This window comes from Schistocerca nitens, chromosome 3 (assembly GCF_023898315.1).
Source record: "Schistocerca nitens isolate TAMUIC-IGC-003100 chromosome 3, iqSchNite1.1, whole genome shotgun sequence".
Taxonomy (NCBI): domain Eukaryota; kingdom Metazoa; phylum Arthropoda; class Insecta; order Orthoptera; family Acrididae; genus Schistocerca; species Schistocerca nitens.
Window position 1 is genome coordinate 892,617,990 of NC_064616.1, and position 27,083 is coordinate 892,645,072.

General features: G+C 37.4%; 1 protein-coding gene across 2 annotated transcripts in view; it reads right to left on the reverse strand.

Moving 5' to 3' along the window:
• Nucleotides 1-27,083, reverse strand: part of LOC126248950 (uncharacterized) — a 226,615-nt gene that overhangs the window by 59,356 nt on the left and 140,176 nt on the right. For both annotated transcript variants that reach the window (XM_049950482.1, XM_049950481.1), the window contains exon 5: nt 2,462-2,611. In XM_049950482.1, coding sequence (XP_049806439.1) covers nt 2,462-2,611 — 150 coding nt within the window. The remainder of the gene's footprint in view (nt 1-2,461; nt 2,612-27,083) is intronic.

Sequence of the window (27,083 nt, forward strand, 5' to 3'; positions counted from 1 at the left end):
TTGATATAAAAGGCCTCAGGAGATGGCATAAGGGATGTCAGTGGAAACACTTCTTCCCTTGGAGTGTTGATTCCTACATATTTTGCAGGCAAAAACAACAGTTTACTATGCAATGAGCAACACGATCACATTCTTGACAAATTTCAACATTGTTTACTCCCCTGGGCAATTCAAGCCTACTGTAAGTACATAGGACATTGTGGGGCTGCAACCACATTGAATGTGATCTGACCCCCTTTGAGTATAGTGCAAGCACAACTTCCATTTAGGTATACTGGGTGGAGCCACCAGGCGAAATTTAAATGTTATCTGAAGCAGCAAAGGATGTTTATGCTTTTTCAGCTCTTCTGTTTCGTTTGATCACAGGGGAGAGAGATTGCAACATTGACGTGTGTGTATAAAACAGCAAAGGGTTCCTTAAGAGCCCCCAGTTTGGACATTTTTGTTGGGCACTTTAAAAATGTACGTCAGAGACCTCGATATCAATTCAGCTGAGAGGTGCCTTGTGGCTGCCGTAGCATTTCATTGAAACCCTTTACGTCATGTCCTGAGGACTTTTTGTGTCGATTCTGAGAGGTAGTTTATCTGAAATGTTTTCCTTGGCCACCCATAAGAAAACTGCATGATTTCAATGATGGGTTCCGTGGTTCTGACCTCCATTGCAGAGACGTCAAAAGAAGGGGTGAAATGGGGGTAAGTGAGGGTGTCACAAACCTCTCCTCATGTGACATGTCTATGATGGTATCGGGCAGAGCTGTGGTGAAATTTGGTGCCAATGTGACATCATATGTCTGAAATGTTTTCCTTGGCCACACATAAGAAAACTGATTTCAATGCTGGATGCGCACGGTTCTGACCTCCATTGCAGAGGGGTCAAAAGAAGGGGTGAAATGGGGGTGTGATGATTTCCTCCTCATGTGACATGTCCACAAGGGTATTGGGCAGAATTGTGATGAAATTTGGTGTCAATGTGACATCATTACCCCTTGCAATACCAAAGGGAGGGGGGTACTTTATGTCCGCCTTTTCATCTTTTGAAAATATTGTAATCTAGTCAGATATTTCATATTTTAAAATTTTGAAGTATGTGTTTATTGTTGTTTTAATGAATTATTCCATCAGATTCCATAAATAATTTAAGTTGTTAGTTTAACTTAACCCAAAATTTAAGTTTTAACAGTAGGTATTGTATGCAATGTTTTTGGGTTCAGGACCTAATTTACTCATCAATCTCTCTTTAAAAAGTATGTTGCAAGTAAAAGTCAACAACAATTAATGAAATTTGTGTTTTTTATTTATTTTTTAATGGTGGACATAAAGTACTGCCCCGTTGGTACGCCATGTTACTGAAAGTGTTTTGATATTGCTAGGAGTGTGTTAAAAGATATTTTTGGGTTCTGTGCCCTACTTACACATCAGCATAGCTTTAAAAAGTATGTCATTAACATAAGTCAAAAACATTAACAAATCATTTTTTTAACTTTTTTTTTGGGTGTGTACAAAGTACTCCCTCCCCACCTGGTGATGCGTGTTACGGAAAATAAGCTGGTATTGCTAACCTACCTTGCACCTCACATGAACTTCTGAGCTGTGGTCTTTTTTTCACATGTGTTGACACTATGCTGTTTGAAGCGCTGCTGAGCCCAAGGATGATGTTGCAGGGAGCCACGATTTTGGACCGTTACAGAATGTTGTAGGTCACAATGGGAAACAAGGGATTTTGAAAAAGTTATCCTTTAATTTTGTTGCGCAGTGTATATTCATTAATATCATTTGTCACTAGCACTATATCTCCTTAAAAAAGTGGAAAACATGAATACAATACTAGAACAAAAGCAACCTCAGGAGCTTAACATCAGTGTAGAAAGAAGTCAGATAAATGGGTAGACATGTATTCAACAACCTGTCAGAGCATATTAAGTGTCTTGTGGGTAGTGTGTTGGATTTAAGATGAAATAAAGAACGTTCTCTTGGCAAACCACTTCATCTCTATTGAAGAGTACCTTCTCAGAAACTTTAAAAATCTGTGTTTCTGGATTTTTTGAATTAATAACAGCACTGTAATACAATAATAATTCAGAATTTTAAGTTTTTTCATTGTATTGCACTTAAATAAAATTTACATCCTTGTCTTCTTGCCACATTGAAGGTACTCCCTCTCCTTTGGATCCAGGAAAATGCATTAGGAAAAAAGTTTTCCATTTTTTTTCTTTTTCTTCCATTTTTGACACACAGGTGCTATGCTACAGAACTTGTGGTTTTATCAGACTTATTGATTAGTCCAAGGATTGACATTTATATGAAGTTTTTGTCTGATTTGTTTATTAGCAACATTATATTTTCTGCATTCTCATATCCTTAAAACATTGACAGTGCAAGTTTTCTAGTGTGATACAACATGCACAGTGTGTCAATATGTCAGTAAAAGCATTGACCAAATTAAATAAATAATGCCATTCACCTTCTTTTATTTCTTTTCGAGTCAAATCTGCACTTCCCTTGGTGGCTCTTGCAACCATATTTGTAAATCCTATGCCAACCTGAAGGAGCTTGTAATCATCATCAGCTGTCATTGGTTCTGGTGTTAATCCAGAAAGGTACAAGCACTTCCCTGTAAGAACAGAAGAGGGAATTTATCTACGAGATTTCAGGAATGAAATGCAGTTTAAATTTAGAACACAGAAACATCATCAAAAATTACTGCATGCAAGTTGCATTTGCTATGGTGGCCATTATCATCACTTATTAGATCCATGCTTAATGAAGTTAAAACAGTAAATTAATGTAAATGTGTGCCCTTCTTGCCAAATAAATATTTAATTTACTTCTGATTTCTGAAAATATCCATTACTGCACTGTCCGGTACATGAGGAAAACTACGATATTCCACATGGTACAACTAAAGAATGAATACCTCAGTGTAAAACTAAAGAAAGAATACCTAAGAATAAAGAAGCTTAGATCAAAAAAATACTCTTCTGTGTTAAAATATAGTGTAGTCCCTTTATTTGTTTATGTTTAAGACACATTCAGAACTGCAGTGGGGCTTGTAAGTCATACAAGATACATCTCTGCAGTACATGCAAAGAAGAGTAACATGACTTAGTTCAGTACTGCTTGGAGAGGATCAGGAATCAACAATTTTGCCACCTAAGCATGAACAGCATCTCCAGCTATTTGATGAGAAGATATGTAAAACTTAATAAACTACAGATCGATGTTTATATTCACTCAAAATATTTCTGCAGCTAATTCTCACTGCTGCTGTTCAATATGATAACAATACTGTCTTCTTCTGGTAATGTTTACCCAGGTCGCCCTGGGACATAGTGCATTATTAATGCCTTAAGATTATGAATAATAGAGAATTATATCATTTCCACATGTACTAGTCAGTAGTAGAAAACGAGAAATCATTCCTCTAAATTTATGGCCCTTGGAAAACAAAAGGTATTAACGCACATATATCTCATATATACATTGAAACACTTGTGTAACATCTACAGCATCCGCAGGTTAGTACTGGTATGTCTTACCTGCCAGGTATGGTTAACCACTGGATAACATTGTAATAAAAAAGAAAAGAGTGACCCACAGAGAGAAAAATGAAGGACAATATGGTCATGGGTTTGGGTTGTACAAGAGTGTGGTCAGCAATCAAAAGTAAGGCCTTCATGTAGTACATTAAAACCTTATTATACATGGAACACTACCTCAGTTGAACACGGATGATGGGAAGAAACACCCAGGATCTGTTTGAAGAACCGCCCTTCAGCTCAAATGTTGTGAGTTAGGCAAACTACGGCACACTCAAGACAGTCAGTCAAGGATTTGAACTCCAAGTAGTGTTCTAGTATCTTAATCACTACATCACTTTGCTGTGTTAACGTGCCCAGAACTTTGGTGGCAGCAATAATAAGTCAACTGGTTACAGAAATAGTTGCAATGCCCGCACAATGCCAATCTGAATTAAATCAATAGGTACGTAATATAACACCAGCAGTGGATGAGAAGCATCCATATGCAATAAATTTCTAGTACTCAGTAAGTAAAAATTGTAGGCGACTGTAGGGCATCAACTGATAACAAAAATTATATTTCAGCATTTCAACCACACACCAAATAACACTACCCAGTACTCAGTAGTGTTGTTGCAAATGCTACTGAGGTTTGGATTTGATTTCATTTTTTTCTGTTGACAATAATGATTAATATTCGGGCAGTTTTATTTTCACATAATGAAGAAGGTTTAACAGACAGGTAATGTTGTTTTGTTTTTACAGTACATTTCAAACACAATGACACAAAACTGAATTATGAAAATATGCTAGCGAGATTCATTTTAAATAAGGAACTCGAAACTTCCCTCCGTGGAACAAAGAAACAAAGAGGGGGGGGGGGGGGGACATCTGTCTGAAAAGCCAGTACTGATATGAATTATGTAACAATACAGTTAAACTTGTTACAACTTCTAACACATCAATCAATTCTAGAGTCCAATCTCAGTCAGTCAGTGAAATATCTGACAACAACAACTAAAAATAAACAGGGCAATTAATAAGGATTCACAATCTTTTTGAAAAGGAAATGTATTAAAAATAAGAACCTATATCCGTAACAATAATAAATTTGCAGTACTGACTACAGACTCCTGGTATGTGTTGACACCATACTCTAAGACTCAGAAGCCATTACACACGAGTTGTAACTGCTGTGACTAGATCCATTGGGATTTAGCACTGTTCCCTCATCTGGTCAAAGTCTCTGAGTCCTAGCATGCTAGTGTTCTATGGCTATGGTTTTTTAGAGGCTGTATTGCCACATGGAGTTCCTGTGACACTGGTCTTTTGGACTGAGCGAAAGAAAGTTGGGAGTAATACATTGGGAGCACTGGACTGACTGATATTTACGTACCTGTGCCGTAATATGCAAAGAGTGCTTAAACAGACCAGAATATGAACATAGACAACACACTCCTTCTAGCACTTACTATTTAGGAACAACAGAAATTAAACAACAAGATTCAGGACACAGTAATGTGATCAGAAACAAGGCAAAATTAACAAAGACTAAATGGAATTAAAATCAGAATATATAGCAGGGAGGACATTGAGGTGTTGCCTTAACTGTAAACTAGAAGATAAAAAAATAGTATTAGAGAGACTGAAGGAAGAGTATGATCAATGTTAAAAATAAACAAAAGATATTTCATGGAAATCATACAAACCTAGATAGCAACATTCTTGTGTTCTAATGACAAGGCAGGAGACTTCTATCAAGAGTCACAGAAGCTTAAAAATGACAACCTACCCATTACCACATAATGATCGTAGACTTTAATACAAATGTAGGGTAAAAATTAAAGAACGATTCTTTATTTGGAAAATTTGGGCATGAAATCAGAGATTACAAAAGCTATACATGAAGAGAATTTGTCAAGTACAAAAAGTTTGTCATACATATTGTTCCAGAAGTGTGTGTGTGTGTGTGTGTGTGTGTGTGTGTGTGAGAGAGAGAGAGAGAGAGAGAGAGAGAGAGAGAGAGAGAGAGAGAGAGAGACTAAATGGAACTGAAATGAAACTATATTTTACCAGACAATATAGAAATTGTTCAGAATTTATTGATTTTAAGCCACTTCAAAATTTCAAGCAATCACAGACTAGAAATAGGCAGATTTAAAACAGATACGCAGTTAGGAAAAAAAATACTAAAGTTGTCCTTTATTCAAATGCAGGTCTGAATGCCAGTGTTTTATGAGGTATAATCCTGTTAGAGGTGGTATGCTCTCACCTTCCTCTGACCTTTGAACTAGCTAGATAAGCCAGTTATAGTTGAACTCACAATTTGTGGACTCAACAATGGTCCAACTTGTCACTTCTCATAAATGTAAATCTTTATGAGCAATGAAAGAAATGATAAATGACAGAAAAAATTATTTGACCAACAGATGATTGAACTCCAAAAATTTGAATTTTTACCCTGATAGTTATCTACTTAGCCACCAAACAAATTCATCAGACCAAAATCAGAATATGGAGGTATAGTGATCACATTAAACAAGTTCAGCATCTCAGACAATGAAGATTACTCAGGCAGACAAAATGGTCAACTATTTAACAAAGGTACTTATGAAAACAGCATACAGGTGTTACTGTTATGAAGAATGCATAAGAAAAGACAGTCTCAAATGCAAGGATGGAACTAAAAGAAAAGGTAAGAGCTTCAAGTAAATGTTAATAGGAATATGACAATATTCAAAATTAAAAATATTCTGAAATATCATTGAAAGGATGTCAGAGAATAAAATGAAAATTTGGCAAAAGAAATAATAGTAAACAGCAAGAATATGAAGTGAGTATAGCACAAATGGTAATTTGCAAGTCTCAGGTGAAATTATGGAATGGAGCAATGAGAATGTACAGTATCACTTTACTTGGGATTAATAGATTTTGAACAAGATTTTTATTCAGTTTCTACACAATCTGGTACTGACAGCCTTGAGAAACAAGGTATTAATTCAACCTATGTTAGTAAAGTAAAGAATACAGCAAGTGGCACTCTCCTAAGAGTTATATGGTGCATTTTCTGGGTGTTTCAGCATATATTGGCAATTTATTTTTTTCATTGAGTAGGCGGAGTCAGTTTACATGAATACTGCTCATCATTCTGTGCCAACGGAAAGCATCAGTAAGTTTTCTGTAACAAGCAAACTGATTTTTAAAGTGCAGTTTCGAGTGCCTATTCAATATAGCACTCCCAAATCAGTCTAGAGCAATATTTGTTTTTATCAATATGTATTAACATAGGCAGTAAAACAGGAAGAATAGCCAGTACTCCAGCAGCGACTGAGCAGCGCTGCTCTGTGGCAGAAATGGACAGTGCAGGGGAGAGCAGCACAGGAGTCGCTGCTGGAGTAATGGTTATTCTTAGTGTTTCATTGTCCCTGTTTGTACAAATCAATAAAACTAATACCGCACTAGACCAATTTGGGACAGAAAATTGAATAGGCACATAAAATTCTTCTCCAAAAATTTTTTTGTTTGTAACAGGAAACAAACCTGCACTTTCCACTGACACTGTATGGTCAGGGCTGACTCCAACTACGCAATGAAAAAATGAAACTTTAAATCTCTGGCAACACTAGAGAAAATGCACCTGACAACTCTTAAGAAAATCACCTGGTATGTGTCAATGCTACAGCTCCCATGACTAGACCCCAAAGCAGCCCAGTGGAATTGGGCAGAGAGATTCTATATCACTAAAACTATTGTCAGCAGTTCTAGAAGAAATATTCAGATCCCTAAATGAAGCAGAAATATCTGTCAATAATCATATCTGAACCACCTTTGTTTTACTGATGGCATTTTATTGTTTGTATCTAGTGTAGCTACACTACATCAACAAATGGAAGAATATAACACAGCAAGTTTGAAAGTTGGCCTGAAAATCATTAATAATATGACTAAAATAATTATACAAATTAACAATTCAGTTGATAAAATTCTGTATTTAGGGCAGGTGAAAACAACAACTGACTGGACAGGAAAAGAAATAAACAGGACAGTATATATAGTGTACAGTACTTGATAACCTAAATAGAGTCTTCAACATCAAGTTTCTGGTGTGTCTGAAACAGAAAATTTCTGATGATGGTCATCCGGGGTAGTGCAGCACCGCCATTCGTCAATGAACACAATGCGACCAAGCAGTCGTTGCTTCACAATGATGACACAACTCCAAACACAGCTGTTTGTGGTGTCGAGTTTATGGCAGATTACCAGACCTCACTTACTATAGTTTTTCATTGTCTGCAGATGAGAATACACAACAGTTGTGCTTGATTAAAAAAAACCTTCTACAACTGAATAATGTAGCACAATTTTCTGTAAATATGTAGTGCTATATTATTGGTAACAAATTAATTGTTACTCATATCCTATGACCTTGGCTCACATGTGACAATGCCTAATGCTCTTACAGTAGAAGTTATCACAATTATTGGAAGACACATACACTTGATTACAATCATTAACACATGATCCGTGCAAAACGGCAGGTGGCTTGTAGCCTCTGAGATACCAGAGCTTAACCAAGTGGCTTACTTTCAATGGTACCACTTGAAAAGTGTGGTGTACAAGATAATAACAGCAGGTTTCACTGTAATGCAGTGAATCATACACTAACTATACCACAAATATTGAAACATATGTAGATGATTACACAAGTGTAAGACTATTTTCCTGGTGAAAAGGTTCTTCATTCTAGTATTTGATTTCAAATTACAGTAACTGTAAATGGTTTCAGTCATTAATGATCTTCTTCACACTTCTGCACTCAAATGTGCTCACACGAAAGCTCTTTAAAAAGTTATGCCTAAACAGTAATGTCACTGTAGTAGGTATGTCAGTTGTTCTGCAGGACAAGTACAAGTATACTGTGACATGCTTGTATTTACCTTCAAGACATCTTCTAATTGTCATTAAAGTGTAGTGCTGATTGACACTGAAATTTCAGTAGAATTCTTTGCCATGACTTTATGTGAGCATATTAGAGTACAGAGATCTGAACACGATCATTGTCAACTGAAATCATTCTTTGATTGATGTCATCTTCCATGGTGACAACATCATATTTTATCTTCCTTCATGAGACAAATGGAGAGCACTCTTCTGGCTGGCAGCAAATATTTGTTACAAAAGGTTTCTTTTTCTGTAAGAGTATCAATTTGATATCTATATAATTCTGGTTCTAGCTGAATGAAATGGCAATTATATTTCACATAGAAAACACAATGGGATAAAGCTGCAGTACATGTAAAGGTTGTTAAATTAAGGCATACAAAATGGCACTGTTTGTTACATTAGACAGCAGTATCTGTCTTTCCACCCTTAAACTTCCCCCCAAAGGTGCTAAACTGCATTTAACGTCTGAGTGCATAATGCTACATTTTATACCCTCTCTGAATATCATATCAACTGCTGTATATCACCAACAGAAACCAAGAAGATTAATCCTTGGAGTACCAGTGGTTTCTGCTTGACACCATCATTTTGTTAATTTTTTTAAATACCAGTGATTTCAGCATTAAACCACAGATACTGATGCAAGACAGAGACATCTAATGGTACAACGAAGTACTTCTAAGAATGCAGTGCTTTGCAGCAGTTACTTATTGCGTTCAAAGCAACAGTCAGCACGGAGAATGTGCTACATGACTGTAGCAGAGTGTGACACGCTGTTTTCTTTTGTTTTTATATAGTGGCCATATTGAGGAGAGTCTTGACAGTGAAAGTAAGTATATCTAAAGTCACTGTAACACAAATGTGTGTTTGAACTACTGCTTTTATGAATGGTTTTGAAATGAAACCACTGGGGCAGTACATAGTTTCAATATAAAATTTATTAAATTTTAGGCCCATTTTTGCTTGATGTTTATGACTATAATTTGTTTTAGGTGTTATGAATTGATGTGATATTTTATCTAGGAAAAATGTGAATTTGCATTTCAAATATACCACATGAAATGATGGCTAGCTGAAAACTGCACGTTCTTGTGGTTTGAAAGTGAAATCACCTCCTTAAACCAACTGACTGTTCATATGTTGCCAGTTTCTTTTTGTATCCATTTCGTACCATGACAATAAAGTTTAATTTTGCGAAATATTTCAAAATTATATATTTTTGCATATCGTTGGCACTCACAGGGTTAACAACCATTTGTTATGGTCTGTTTAAACCACAGACTATTTTTGCAACTCATTCTTATAAAGAAAATATTTTGGCAGCAAGAATTATTCACTAAACCATGACCTAAGCAACAGAGGGATTATTGTTTGCAAATAGACCATATGTTTCACTGGGAAGTTCCTGTATACATTTCCATATCACTATACATTGTGAGGGAACTGATGACCTCCGATGTTAAGTCCCATAGTGCTTAGAGCCATTTGAACCATTATACATTGTGGTGACAAAATACGGCTGCATAAGGAGATTTAACAGACTCTGAATGTGGAATGGTAGTTGGAGCTAGACACATGGGACATTTCATTTCGGAAATCGTTAGGGAATTCAATATTCCGAGATCCACACTGTCACAGGCATTACCTCTCACCACAGACAACACAGTAGTCAACGGCCTTCACTTAACGACTGAAGCAGCAGTGTTTATGTAGAGTTGTCAGTGCCAACAGACAAGCAACACTGCATGAAATAACCATAGTAATCGAAGTTGGGCATATGAAAAATGTATCCATTAGGACAATGAAGCAAAATTTGGCATTAATGGGCTAGGGCAGCAGATTACCAAGTGAATTCCTTTGTTAACAGCACATCATCACCTGCAGTGCCTCTTATTGGCTTGTGACCATATCGGTTGGACCGTAGACCACAGGAAAACTGCAGCCTGGTCAGGTAAGTCCCAATTTCAGTTGGTAAGAGCTGATGGTAGGGTCTGCATGTGGCACAGACAACACAAAACCATAAACCCAAGTTGTCAACAAGGCACTGTGCACACTAGTGGTGGCTCCATAATGGTTTGGACTGTATTTACATGGAATGGACTGTGTCCCTTAGTGCAACTGAACAGATAATTGACTAGAAATTGTTATGTTCGACTTCTTGGACAGCATTTGCAGCCATTCATGGAAATCATGTTCCCAAATTATGAAGGAATTTTTACGGACAACAATGCACCATGTCACAACTGTTTACGATTGTTTTGCAGAACATTCTGGACAATGTGAGCGAATGATTTGGTCACTCAGATTGCCCGACACAATCCCATCAAACATTTGTGGGACATAATCGAGAAGTCATTTCATGCACAAAATCCTGCCCCTTCTAAATTTTCGTAATTATGGATGGCTATAGGGGCAGCATAGCTCAATATTTCTACAGGGGACTTCCAACAGCTTGTTGAGTCCATAACACGTAGAGTTGCTGCAGCACACCAGGAAAAAAAGGGCCAACAAGATATTAGGAGGCATCCCATGACTTTTGTCACCTCAGTGTCTATGTTGTGAACAATGAAGTTCCCGCCACACCTGCTCAGGGCAGGCATGTGTGCTGCTTCTTTTGTTTCTATATATATCTTTCCAATGAAAACAACACATTGGATTCTATCAGTTGGGAAATCCTCTATCGAGTTACACATCTGGTCGCATATTTCATAAGAACATGATTTTGTTTACTAAATGACAATGTGAAACTGTATGAGTGTATATATAGAAATCATTAAGTACTGCATCAAATGAGTGTCACTATCCAGAATTTTCTGACGCCTATTAATGAAAATGACAATGTGAGTTTGGAACAATCAAAGCTTGCAGAAATCATGTCAGTTTCAAGCAAAGAAGTGTTCACTTTCCAAAAATAATGAGAATACTATGCTGATAGTCCTCAACCACATGACACACCCAGAACAGAAAGGTAGAGGGAAGGGGCGGGGGCTCTGTTGTCAGCAGTTAACCGAAAGATTATATGAAATAAACAGTATATAATTATGTCAATTTGTGTACAGGTGGCTTCTGGGAGAACATGATTGTTCTGACTCTGAATAAACTCAGCTCTAAATCGGTAAACATAATTATGGAATTAAATCAGTACAATTTACCAGGTGAGCATAAAAATGAGGCACATTTCTTTGCCTTACAAGTTTTAATTATTACATCCCAAAAGTCTCTATAGAGGAGGTATCACATATTCGACTATCTGTTAACTGGGTAATGTTATTGTATCTGCCTCAATGTTTTACACGCAAACTGTGTAGACCCAAACATTAGCATATGTTGGATATAATAATAGAAATCTGTTGTTAATTCAATGGTAAAGTGCAGTCCGCTTCAGGTGTACCTAACTATCTGGAACATAAGTGCACTGTGTATCATACTATTAAACCAAGTAGGCACCTAATGATTTTAAGAAATTCTATCATTTGGGTAACACATTAGATAACATCAGTCCCATCTGTAAAACACAAATGACACACAATGAGTGTTAGGTGACATCCATCCCACCAGTAAAACACAAATGACACATAATGGGTGTACACAAGACTGTACAGATAGGAAATGAGAGCCCTCCTGGGTGTTAGAAGCAAATAAAATGTTTGTCAGATACAAACAATATCAATGCACTATGAAACTATTATTATATCTTAAGCACATGGGACATCATATAATGTTAGTATGGCATAATATAAACCTAACAATAAAATACTAACAAGGCATTCTAGGGTCTGGGAATGTGTGTGACAAAATAATGAAATGTCTCAGCTCAGTCAAACTCAAGTAGTGATAAGCTATACAACTTAAGGAAATAAAAAACACAGCGTAGCTAACACATGCCTGCCGGCAGGGGACACAGTAACCATTATATTTAATGCACATTTAAACTGCCACAGGTTAAGTATTATTAGATTTATTTGAGCGTGTTTCCTCACCAGATGCTGGCGTCTTCATCTGATGTGCAAAACTAGTCAAATAAACCTACAGTCGGTTATCTGAACATTGACAATTAACACTTTAATGATGGAACATCAAAGCATGACAGTTTTATAAACAAAGGCAGTGCTAGTCGAACTGATAGATAAGCTGAATATAGCTTAAGCAGTCGAGACACGCTTCCTTTTTAAAACTCGTTATGCTACTTACTTTAGTTGGTATTACTCTGACAAATTAGCTGAAAAAACAGTCTGCAAGAATGTAAAACAACTGAATGACCACTCAAATGCTGTTACACAGCTATTTTCTGCATTATGGCCACTGGACAGTGTCCACCGATACTACCCCCCTGTGAACTGTCACAGCAATTTATCCATTATTTTTTATTCAAAATTTTGACATGAAAGGTACATTGAAGTACAATGAGTATTTACTGCTCCTAAGGAAATAGTATTACAATATTGTTTATATTAATGTTAACAAAGAATTGTAATTACACAAACATAGAAAGAATCTAAACCACAGAATCAGAAGGTAACTGAAGTACCAATCTCACAATAATGAACTTTATGAATATGGTACTGGAAAATCCTAGATGGAATACATATATGAGGGTGGTTTGACAAGTCTGATAAATTTCCATGAAAGAATGGAACACTTTTGTACAGCTTTATGTTTGGCAAGCTTTAGGAGTCCAAGGATCATATGTACAGTGTACAGTTCATTGTTGACAGCCCTCTGAATTGGTCCGTGTGTTGACTGCGACAGAAAATGGAGGAAACTGAGGTTTGTGCTGTTACTGAACATTTTCATTTGAAGTGTTGGCCTGCCGCACAAATCAAAACTGTACTGGTTGAAGTTCAAGCAGACTCTGCACTGTCGTTGAAGACCAGTTACTTTTTGGACTGGTGAACTTTTAACACGGTCGGACAAGCACCGAAGGTGTAGCATGCTGCTGCTTGAGGTTACCACAAAGGAAATCAGACAAAACCCATGACATGGTAAGGCAAGACTGTCAAATAAAAATTCACGAGACTGCCGAGACTGTATACATCTCAGTTGAATGAGAGCATAATATTCTGCACAGAGAATAGACTATGAAGAAGCTGTGTGTGAGATGGGTGCTGCAATTGCTCACAGTTGACCAAAAGCGAATCAGGTACAACCTTCCAACACAATGTCTGGAGATGTTTAATCACAATCTGCAAGACTTTTTGCAACAATTGATGACTGTTGAGGAAACCTGGATTCATCTTACACAACAGAGTCAAAATAGCAGTCAAGAGAATGGATAAAGGCTGGTGAAAATGCACTGAAGAAGCTGGTAAGGTGATGACCTTTTTTAAGTTACATACTTGTGCTGGCTCAAAAAAAGTCCAAGGTTGGCATTTAAAAAGTGCTCTTTCCCCAGGATAATGCACAGTCTCGCACATCAGTGATAACAATGGCGAAAGTGCATGCATGAATTAGGCTTTGAATTGGTTCTTCATCCATCCTACTCACGAGACCTAGCCTCAATGGCTTCTTGTTTCCTAACTTGAAACTTTGGCTTGTTGGAAAGAAATTTTCATCAAAGGCGGAAGTGAGAGTTGCTGGCAACAGTATTTTGCAGAGTTTAACACAACCTATATTTCCGAAAGGATGAAAAAGCTGGAGGATCACTGGATGAGTGTACTTCCCTCAAACGAGACTATGTCAAGAAGTGAGGTGAGTTGTTTACAAAACAAATATTGTTTCTTTCTTTCTTTTTTTTACCAGACTTATCATAATACTCTCATAATGGAACAAGTAAAAGTAACCACTCATCATATAGTTTAGGGGTCGACCAGTCAAAAGGCACATCAACAGGATTGAAAATGTTGCTGATCTTTCAAACAATGACCTACTTAGGTCATGCAAGCATCTGGTGAGGAAACGTGCTCAAATAAATGGGCTGCAGCATCAGGACAATGTAGGTTTTTTTTTTTCTTTGCCCGTGTGTGTCTGTTTTGTATTATTTAGCTCCAAGGGAAGGAAACTGCCCAAATGTTTAGTGATGTTTTCACTATTGTTGTTTAAGTGCCTATTGAACACTCAATGCCTCAACTATACTGTGAGGGGTTATCTTTACTCCTGTCACATGTAACGAAATACTTACAACTGATGAAAGACATTGGAATAATAGTGGGGAGGCCTTTGTTAACAGCCTTGCAAGGTTGTACTCAAATTTCATAATAATTTATTTTCTCCTTAGGCAAATTTTTAGTATGTTGAATGGTATGTAGCCCCATCACAACATGTTATCATTATTTATCGTCACATTGTCTTTTCTGATTTGTCCCCTGACACAATGTGCTTTTCTCCATGATAATTTATGATTCAAAGACCAATCAATAAAATTGAATAAAAAAGATAAATTGCAAATTTAATGGCAGTCTGTACAGCAGCAGCAGCAGCAGCAGCAGCAGCAGCAGCAGCAGCAACAACAACAACAACAACAACACCACATCTTACATATGATTTGTCAAGCAGCAGCTGTACGAAATATAATTCCAAATTATTCACTGAATGCGAATTTCATGTCATCATCAGCTGCAATGGGTATAGATGTACTACCCAGCTGTGTTGTATGAAAATCCGAGTTGGACTAGGACTCAAACCCGGATTTCCCATTTTTCTTGAACAGTCGGCTGAACTATTTTGACTATCTGCGCATGGTTTCTGACCCAATCCAAACCTCCATGTCATTGTCCACTTCCTTATATATTGAGGTCTTATGTATGTCTTCCTTTAAGCTTGCAACATTAATTCATTCCCATTCAGGGAGAATGACACTACCACAAGTAATTTTAAGCTAAGATGATGGATACAACAATAAAAATGGTCTTGATTCCTGGTGATAGTGTCATTCTCCCTGAGCGGGAATCAAGTAATGTAAAGAGCTTAAAGGAAGATTTACATGAGACTATGATATAAGGAAGTGGACAATAAGATATGGTGGTTTCGATTAGGCCAGGGAGCACACATGGAGAGCCAAAAGGGTTAATGTGATTGCTCGCAACAGGTGGGAAATCAGGGTTTGAGTCCTGGTAAAGCTCAAATGTTCATATGTCACAATTAAGAAATACATCTATGCTCATTGCAGCCGATTTAATAAAATTCACATTAAGCAAATAATTTGGAACAACAACGTATCTCTAGATGTTGAAACATGTCTGTTCTCACATTGAAAGTGATGAAGCATAGGAATTTAAAAGCAGTTACTAAGAAAATATATAGGGAAAATGTGCTGGTAATGACTGATAAATGACAAACAAATTAACATGACTGAATTTAAACCTTGTAAAAAGAACATACATTATCTGGTCAACCAAAATAATGATGATGATGATGATGCATGTATCTTTTGCACCCACAATCAAGTCTACTAAACTATAAGATGGACAAGTCATTTTGATGAATACTGATCATATTGAAACAAAAAGTTACTTTCACAAGAGAAAACAATGGGTCCTAAATAACGTGTCAGCCAATTGGTGTGATGTTGAGTGTACATTTAAAAAGGACTTGGGAAGATAAAAAAAAGTTCTGTTTGTAATGGTCATTATTATAATTTTTATTATTAATGTGAATTTATTTATTTAGCATACGGCATATAAACTTAAGTGCAACTAACGTACACGAATTGTATAATTTTATAAAATAAATAGAACTAAAACATTAAATCTACAAATTAATATCGATGTTTTTCATTCATTCAAGGGCTGCCTCTCTCACTTTGAAGAAATCTTCTAGATTTCCATGGTAAGCTCGCCTGATACAGCTTGTTACAATCTATCTGAAGGCCTGAAGTTTACTGCCACAGTCACACTGAGAATAAGAAACCTTTCCCCATCAGTGTAGGCTTTCTACACAGATGCAATGGCCCCTAAAAATCCTGTTAATTGTCTTCCAAGCACAGCATGGTAACTCCATGCTGGTTGTTCATGAACCAGGTCTTATATTCCTCATGGGCAACATTATTCCATGTTTCTCACCATTTCCTTCTCATGTTGCAATCCACTGCTTGCAGTGATTCTGCCAATATGATATGTAACTGCCTGCATCTTCATTGGCTCAGTCCAGCAGGCACATCAGAGTGTGTAGAAAGCTGGGGAACTTGAATTAATTTTTCATATTCTTTCAGAAGGGCATTCACCACTCAGATTCCGTATGATGTTGCTGTACAATCTCTGCTATACTGTGGTGTTTTCTATGTCTTCCTTGAAAAACAAGGTTGTAACAAGAGTTATTCTTAAATATTTTGGGAAGTCTTAGTGGCAAAGGACTTTACCATGAAAGGTACCATTTAACTTTGTATTGGCCTTTATTTTGTTAAGGTTAAAGCATCTGCTTAATTGATTGCCGAGGACAACTGGGAAGTCTCTCTCAGATTCTCATTATCCTAATTATGGTTTGGCAGTGTATAACACTTGCAAGTTTGTAGAGGAGTCCATGTTTACTTATTGTATCATAGGCAACTGTAAGATAAACAAAATTCACTGATATCTTGAAGATCTTGGGGAAAAACTGACATTCAGTTTGCAGAGATGAGTTATTGAGTGGTATGTTTTTGATCCAATCACTTTCTCATGATACCATCATAACTGTTTTTGGCCTTAAAAGGCTGTCTTCAGATGCTGCTTAGATTAGATTAGTTTTTCGTTCCTTAGATCCGTGCTGAGGAGATCCTCGTGGATGTGGAACATCTGAAATAACAATACTAATAGTATGAATATATACAATACATCATTTGTTTCTATTAAAAAATTTGTCAATGGAGTAGGAGGAGTTGGCCACTAGTAAGTCTTTCAGGCTCCTTTTAAACTGATCTTAATTTGTAACTAAATTTTTTTATGTTTGCTGGAAAATTATTGAAGATGAGTGTTCCTGAGTAGCGGATCCCTTTTTGAACTAAAGTAAGTGCTTGAGCAGATCATTTTTGTTCCTGGTATTGTATGTATGAACTGAGCTGTTTGTTGGAAAAAGAGATATATTATTTAGGACAAATTTCATTAAGGAGTAAATATACTGAGAGGCAGAAGTTAGTATACCCAGTTCTTTGAAGAGGTTTCTACAGGACATCCATGAATTTACTCCACAAATAATACGTATTACACGCTTTTGGACTCTGAAAACTTTGGTTTGACTTGAAGAGTTAAAAATATTATATCATACGACATTATGGAATGAAAGTAGGCAAAGTATGCCGCTGTTGGCGGCATTAGATGACCAAGTGTTCATGTATTGTCAATGAATTAACATTTGTTCACCAAATGCTGTCCATAACATCTGAAGATGGCCTTTGAATGCTGAAACCGGTCTTGGAGTTCTTACAGGTTTATGGACTCTTATGTGAACAAATAATATTTTTATGCCTGAAGGTAAATTTGTTTATTAATTTAGAAAGATCTGCTTCAGCTATAGTAATATTTATTCAAACGATGGCCCATTTTGGGATTTTACCCATCTTCAGGTATATTAAATTATTGTGTTTGGTAATACACAATATGTGGTCAGGTCAGTCAGTGCAATAGCTTCAATCATTGCATGTCAGCAGGAACTGTCCACTGCCGGGAAGCCGCTTGGTAGGAACGCTAATCCAGTTAAAGATGATTTGCAATAAACAGAAATTAACATAAATATGGTTGCTTTTTAAAAAGCTCTAAATATATCTTTCTTTCCCACCAGAGGTTCTGGCGAACTTTTGAAGTACCCATAAAGCAGAATTACGGCCCAAGATAACCTCAGAGTGTCTTATCATGTCTGATGCTTTCAGGACTTAACGTTAACATGAGCTTTCCCTTGTTTATGCACAAAGTGTAAAATAACTGAAAATATGTAGCAGGAAATGAGAGTTGAAAAATTAAATTTTCACTTCCCTGAAGAACATGTCTCACTCGTTCAGTCACATAACTATGTCTCCAGAGCCACAACTGATACTTCTGAATTTGTCAATGCTGTAACCCCCGTTATTTATTTTAGTTGAAAATCTAGTCCAAGGACTTTCATAGGATTTGAGGTAGCAGCTGCAATTGTTTAAATTATAATGAGACATATTACACATTGTATCAGATGAGTAAAAAAACACCTTGACCAAGTCATTACACAAGTTATTTCCTGCCTCAGTGCTACTGTTACCTCATGAACCATGCTGTATTACTTCCTTACGAACATTTGCAAAATTTTGCTTGAGATAGTGGGCAGTCAGTTTGACAGGTTCCATCACATACACAATGTATCATTAAGCTGACTGCATGTCAGTTTTCCTGGGTTAAAAAATATTACCCTACTTCTCCACAAGAATGGCCATTCAAAGTTTTTAAAATTTATGAATGGCTAGTAATACAGGGTGTTTCAAAAATGACCGGTATATTTGAAACGGCAATAAAAACTAAACGAGCAGCGATAGAAATACACCGTTTGTTGCAATATGCTTGGGACAACAGTACATTTTCAGGCAGACAAACTTTCGAAATTACAGTAGTTACAATTTTCAACAACAGATGGCGCTGCAGTCTGGGAAACTCTATAGTACGATATTTTCCACATATCCACCATGCGTAGCGATAATATGGCGTAGTCTCTGAATGAAATTACCCGAAACCTTTGACAACGTGTCTGGCGGAATGGCTTCACATGCAGATGAGATGTACTGCTTCAGCTGTTCAATTGTTTCTGAATTCTGGCGGTACACCTGGTCTTTCAAGTGTCCCCACAGAAAGAAGTCACAGGGGTTCATGTCTGGCGAACAGGGAGGCCAATCCACGCCGCCTCCTGTATGTTTCGGATAGCCCAAAGCAATCACACGATCATCGAAATATTCATTCAGGAAATTAAAGACGTCGGCCGTGCGATGTGGCCGGGCACCATCTTGCATAAACCACGAGGCGTTCGCAGTGTCGTCTAAGGCAGTTTGTACCGCCACAAATTCACGAAGAATGTCCAGATAGCGTGATGCAGTAATCGTTTCGGATCTGAAAAATGGGCCAATGATTCCTTTGGAAGAAATGGCGGCCCAGACCAGTACTTTTTGAGGATGCAGGGACGATGGGACTGCAACATGGGGCTTTTCGGTTCTCCATATGCGCCAGTTCTGTTTATTGACGAAGCCGTCCAGGTAAAAATAAGCTTCGTCAGTAAACCAAATGCTGCCCACATGCATATCGCCGTCATCAATCCTGTGCACTATATCGTTAGAGAATGTCTCTCGTGCAGCAATGGTAGCGGCGCTGAGGGGTTGCCGCGTTTGAATTTTGTATGGATAGAGGTGTAAACTCGGGCGCATGAGACGATACGTGGACGTTGGCATCATTTGGACCGCAGCTGCAACACGGCGAACGGAAACCCGAGGCTGCTGTTGGATCACCTGCTGCACTAGCTGCGCGTTGCCCTCTGTGGTTGCCGTACGCGGTCGCCCTACCTTTCCAGCACGTTCATCCGTCACGTTCCCAGTCCGTTGAAATTTTGCAAACAGATCCTTTATTGTATCGCTTTTCGGTCCTTTGGTTACATTAAATCTCCGTTGAAAACTTCGTCTTGTTGCAACAACACTGTGTTCTAGGCGGTGGAATTCCAACACCAGAAAAATCCTCTGTTCTAAGGAATAAACCATGTTGTCCACAGCACACTTGCACGTTGTGAACAGCACACACTTACAGCAGAAAGACGACGTACAGAATGGCGCACCCACAGACTGCGTTGTCGTCTATATCTTTCACATCACTTGCAGCGCCATCTGTTGTTGAAAATTGTAACTACTGTAATTTCGAAAGTTTGTCCGCCTGAAAATGTACTGTTGTCCCAAGCATATTGCAACAAACGGTGTATTTCTATCGCTGCTCGTTTAGTTTTTATTGCCGTTTCAAATATACCGGTCATTTTTGAAACACCCTGTATATTACTGTAGTTCTTAGCTTACCAAGTTCTGTGCAAAGGACAATGGACAGCTAGTGATCTCCACAGTTATGACTAATTAACCGATAGATTCTGTTCTTACATTTTAATATTTAATTCTACCACCATGTGTACAACATTTCACATAGTTAAATTATTTATTTTGTGACTGAATTGTGCTCACATTCCGTAAGATCCATACTGTGTCATAGGGAGTTTGCAGACAACATGCAATGAAGGGGCATGCACTACATTGGATCTGAAGACGGCAAAAAACAAAAGTGTGTTCTTGTTTGTGGTAGAACTAAACATGCCATGAAGCCCTAACGTGATAACTCTACAATCTTAGGAAGCAATCAGTTCAGTCTCCAACAGGAAATGACAGTGAACTGTTAATTAAACAATTAAAAATACAAAGGATGAAACCAAAGACACATTTTCAGTGGTGTATAACATTCACTTTGTAAAATTGCCTACTGAGTTGTGTGTTTTGTACATCAACAAGGACACTTCACAGAACACCATACGGTTCGTGATGGAGGGTACCCTGTACCACTACTTGTCATTTCCTTTCCTGTTCCACTCACAAATAGAGCGAGGGAAAAATGACTGCCTATTTGCCTCTGTATGAGGCCCAATTTCTTGTATCTTATCTTCGTGGTCTTCACATTAGTGACAGAAGAAACATTCAGCAACCAGCTTCAAATGCTGGTCCTCTAAATTTTCTCAACAGTGTTTCTCGAAAAGAATGTCACCTTCCTTCACGGATTCCCACTTGAGTTCCCAAAGCACCTCTGGAACACTTACGTGTTGTTCAAACCTACCACTAACAGATCTAGCAGCCCTCCTCTGAATTGCTTCGACGTCTTCCTTCAATCTGACCTGGTACGGATTCCAAATACTTGAGCTGTACTCAAGAATAGGCCACACCAGCATCCTATATGTGGTCTCCTGTACAGGTGACTCACTCTTTCGTAAAATTCTCCCAATAAACTGAAGTCAGCCATTTGCCTTTCCCACCACTGTTCTCACATGCTCATTCCACCTCATATCTCTTTGCAACGTTACGCCCAGATATTTAAATGACTTGATACTGTCGAGCATGACACTAGTAATACTGTATCCAAACATTACAGGTTTGTTCTTCCTACCTATCTGGATTAGCTTATATTTTTCTACATTTATGGCTAGCCATAAATCACACCAACTAGAAATGTTGTCCAAGTTTTCTTGTATCTTCCTAAAGTCACTCAACTCTTGACACCTTACCGTACACCACAGCATCATCAGCAAACAACCGCATATTGCTGCCCACCTTGTCCACCATATCATCTATTCTGTAGGTACATGAAGAGCTTATCCAAGCAAGGCAGTGTATGTGCATGCCAATGCAAAATTTAAATGATCATACTGTTTATTAGGTAGTTATATAGTATATTTCTTCACTAAAAAAAAAGAGAAGAAGAAAAATCAGAGCAAAATTATACTTTTTAGAGCCAGTTCATTTTATTTCACTTTTTTAATGTTTTATTTATTAAATGTGAAATTAGAGCTGTAATTCACAATAATGTGTATTGTTTGTATAAGAACTGTACTTCCATTTAGCCAATCTACAGACTATTTTGACAATGACTATATCCACTTTATGTCTTCAGTAAAAGTCTAAGTCTTTGTTATATTACTTTTTCCTGTAAATTAACATTTCTATGAAAATAAACGAAAAGCAGTGTTTTTTCTAAGGTTATTCTGAACATAAATTTTCAATATGCTGTAGAACATTTGCATCAAAATATCATTAACTAGTGGAATGCTGATTTATGTTATGTTATCATGTTTCCTGATGTGTGTGTTCAATAATATCACAGAAATTTGCTTTTATACAATGATGTTTTTTGTAGACATACAGAGGGTTATTTTCCTTCAACACTTTACACCGTTTTCTGCACTTTAGAAACAAACCACACACACACACACACACACACACACACACAAGCCTTATATTTTTACTAGTATTCCACTTGGTAGTGTATGTTTTCGGTTTATAAATGTGTTTACAGTGGTAGAGTCATTTAACTAATGTCTTATTTCTTTTCATAACTCTTCAGTATATCACTATTCCAATACAGTTACTGATTTTTTTCTCAATTCACACAGAATGATATGTCTCAAAACTTTCTTAATGTTTCTTTTACTTCTGCATTTTCATCTCACTCACTTGTGAATCCCATCCCCACTTCTTGTTTTACATTCCTATGACATCTTCACGTGTTACACAACTGATGAAGCTTTCAAACCTGATGTTCTTAGGTAGACTGGATTTTTGACACTCAGCACCTAGATATTTAGCAGCGTTACCAAAATACATTGAGGTGAGTGTGATTAAATGAGATAAAAGTTTAAAATTTTCACTGCAGATCATGAAACACATGCATGATCATACTCATATATATATATATATATATACACACACTTATAATGATGCTACAGTGTACTGTCTCAGGTTTTATTTATTTATTAAAGTGCTCAAAACAGATATGTTAAAAATCTTTCAGTCGGAATTTGGCTGCTTGATCATTAATTGGAAAATGTGTAAGCCAGTCACTCTGCTGCAACACACTAATATCTCCAATGTAAAAGCGTAGGCCGGGGCCCAGACAAAAAATAAAATTAGAAACCATCTTTCACACTCACCTCACTGCTATTTAAAACTGAGATTAGATCCCCAGATAAAATTACTTCCTCCCTTTTATCAGAATATGATGCAATTTACTAAAATATGGTATATTTTGAAATTTGTACTCCATAGTTACAACAAACAGGTGGAACCTCAAGCTGAAGGAAAAGGCTAATGTAAATGAGCAATGTGCTACATAAATGCAAGTGATGAGCCTTTACCCCACCCCTGTATTGAAAAGAGGAAAATCACAACATTTTGATAGGTGAATTTATTATCGGCAATATGTCCCTCACTCATAGCCACACCTCATCCCATTAAAGCATGATAATCCGGTTCAACAGTGAGATTACACCACCCTTGAGGCATATGGAACACTACTCAACAAGATGTTATTTTCCTTGGCTGCTGTATCAGCTTGATCAGTTCCCCTTAGTCCCATGTACTGGAGTACTCCAGCAGAACATAACCACCTCCTGTTGTGGCAGTAGAAGTAGTGTCCTGTATATTCTGGAAAAATACCAGGGAATAAGAGCATATGAGAAACTTATTCCCTTGGCTTCTGCCATCTGCTCCCGAGTCACATATAACCGAGCATGATACACTGTGAATGTATTTGGCAGATCCTGAAGATATGAGTAGGGAAAACTATTCACTTTGTTTTTCTCAATCTATATACACAATGTTAAAATTTTTTTGCTCATTTTAAAACATTACAAAACAAATATGTAAAGATAGCATTTTCAGGGCTTTCTTTTCTAAAATTGGTCAAATTTTAAACTTTTATGGGCTTAAGAATGCACAGTGATGATTTACTCCAACCTTGGTGTAATATTCACCTCACCCAATTTGATGATGGCTCTTTGCATAAATCCCAAATGGCCTTTATACTTACAGACAATTGTTGGAAAGTCACTCCACTGGAGAGCAAGTAACAGTGTAGTATTCAGGCACCTAAGGCTGTTTGCTTAATGCATCATGATTGCCACCTAATGTGAATTGGCAGCTTGCCAGCTTCAACACAGTGATTGAGAATTTCTCTCGTTCTAAATGCTACTGTGTGTGAAATAATTCCCTTATGCTGGACTGTACCCAGCATGTTCAGATATAATGGCATGGGACATTTGCACACCATGGATCTATAATCAAGTGAGACCCAAACAAAGCCTCTACAATACTGGAGCAGGCAGGCTTGATCTCTTCCACATGCCTTATGAGCAATACACTTTTAAATATTAAAAAAAAAAAAATTTGGTCGATTTCTGATGTCATTTAGATGTAGCAACAATGTAAATCTCTGACATATATGAGAAACCTCACCATCTTTTTACAATTATGTCCTTTAATCTGAGTTCGAGAAGATTTGAAGCTCAATGGGAATGGTTAAAAACAATTCTGTCAAAAATGTGAAGCAACTATCCTTTTCATGATATTGTTACAAACTAGTTATTAGTGATCATTCATCTAGCTTCCTAACAGTCATCTGTAGCTGGCATGTTATTGCTACAAGACGAACTATAAAGGAGAAAGTCATCCACTAATAAAAAACACTGAACTGGGACTTTTAATGTGGATGTAATATTACATCTGGTTATTAGAAAAAGGGTACACTTAAAACACTAGCATGAGAGACCATTTACTTGTATCTGTCGACTTGATTTTATTTACACATTTTGGTGAGGGGGGAGGAGAAGGAGGAGGCAGACAAGGAAGGGCCATAAGAAAACAGCCTCATAGCTGGAGCTGTCCAAGAATATTATGTCTCACAGTAGTACTGTAAATATTCTAAATAATAACAACAAAATAACTATTAGGTGTTGCTTGTGTAGGAACGCGTGTTGTCAGGTCGACTTCAGAAGGTTAAGTTTATACATCGCTACAACCTACATTGAAAGCAATTAAGGATTTGCCTGAAGTCTTAGATCCTGACAAAGCAGTGGCTAAGTATCCACTCAAAGGTCTTTTCCACTCAGCTGGTAAGGGACACTCTATGATAGAATTTGGGTATGTCCAGTGCTCTCCATGTCTATGGGGGAGAATTAAAATAGCTAGCTTATATGAGTCACAAAGTTGTCTTATTTACTACATTAAGTTAAAAGATCAAGGACAATTTTCTTAGCATTTCCAATGAGATATGAAAACATGCTGCAATGGATTTTGTTGTGAACTAGTGTTATGCAGCTCTCACTAGAGAGAGAGAGAGAGAGAGAGAGAGAGAGAGAGAGAGTGGGCATTTAGAGCATAATCATTAATTGAAGTATGGAGTTCTATAGAAACCATGGTTTCTTCTTTTTTCTTTTCTTTTTTCTTTTTGCTCTTATAGATTGGTCATGCTCACTTACCAGAACAAGCACAGCTACTATCTCACCAGATGGCCTACACCTTAACCTATGAAGAGCTTTACGTGTGTTCCTGGTTACCAAAAAAGCACTTATTATTCCATCAAGGAAGAGGGAGTTTTTACAGTAGTCCTGAAGACTTTGGCAGGAGTGAATCAGTGGCATGGTAGATCTTGCTGGTGAAATGATCAGCTTATTATTTGATGCTGTTTCGGCGTTCATGTACAACAAGCTGATTGTGTAGTGTCCAGTTTGCCTTGTTGGTATGGTAGATGTATCCAGATCGGGAAGTGGTCACCAGAGTGCATATCATTGAGTACTTCCTATTGAACAGTGTCTCTAAAGGCTAGAGAACATAAGGATAGATGAATGTTGGAGAAAGACCTTGCAGGAGTGTTGGAATGCATGCTCTGTCCCATGTGTAGAGGGCATAATGATTCTAACAAGCAGCAGCTCCCAACAGCTCAATCTTGTGTACAGGTGTTCGTGCAGCCATATAGCACATGATGTGTGTTTAAAATCCCTAAGAAAAGGAATGGATGTGAGAGTTACGTGATAAGGTTTTGCAGAGCCTCCTATTTCTTTTTTCTTAGGTTTTGTGTGTGTGTGTGTGGGGGGGGGGGGGCAGGTGTGCACACACACACACACACACACACACACACACACACACACACACACACACATTATATATATTACACGCTTGCGTGTGCACGTAAAGGCTATGTATAGTTGCTTCATTCAGCATGTGCACTAATTACTTGTAAGTTGGTGTTTACAGGATGATATGAGATAAACTTGAATGTACAGGTGTTTGTTTTATCTTCATTCATGATTTTAGTGCATTTGCTAACATTTTAGCCACAGCAGCACATGATGTTGCAAATACAGCACTTTGATAATCCAACAGGCCTTCTATTTAATCTGAAATTAGTAAGTGGATCAAAATCATCTATTCATTCTGTCAGTGACCACAATGGCAGCAAGATGGGAGATGGCAGAGAGGAGGTCAAAATACTGAACTTTGGGTTCTGATGTTTCACTGTGGAGGATTGTAATATTGGTAGATACCGAAGTAAGCGTTTGTGGAAAGTCATCTCATGTTATGGGACACCTGTAGTATTCTACTCAGGTTATGGCAAAGAACTTGGTTCTTTTGTAGCACCAATTTATCATAGGTAAATGGAGTAATGAAGGGTACAAAGTAACTGGAAAAAAGCACAGGTTATTCTCATTTCCAAGAAGGGTTGTTATGCACATAATCACAGGTCTATATCATCCATGATCATCTGTAGTAGAATTATAGGACACATTTTATGCTCAAATATTACAACCCTTTTGGAGCAAAAAAACATTTTCTACAAAAGTTAACACGGATTCTGTAAATACAGGTCTAATGAGACTTAGCTCATTCTGCTCATCTAGGGAATCCAGAGTGCCCAGAGTGATAACACATTTGTTAGCTTACAGAAGATATTATTAAAATTCCTCAATATCATTTACCACCACCACCACCACCACCACCACCACCACCACCTCCACCTTACCCTTGGAAATATTCATCCTTTAACTTTTGGCTATGCATTTCCATTATGTTTCTGCATTACACAATACACTTGTTGACGTTCAAGGTGTTATACTCTATGGGTACTGTCTATTCACCAAACAAATTAAAAAACTTTGTGGCTTGCAGGGCTGTAGCAAGTGCTGCAAGAG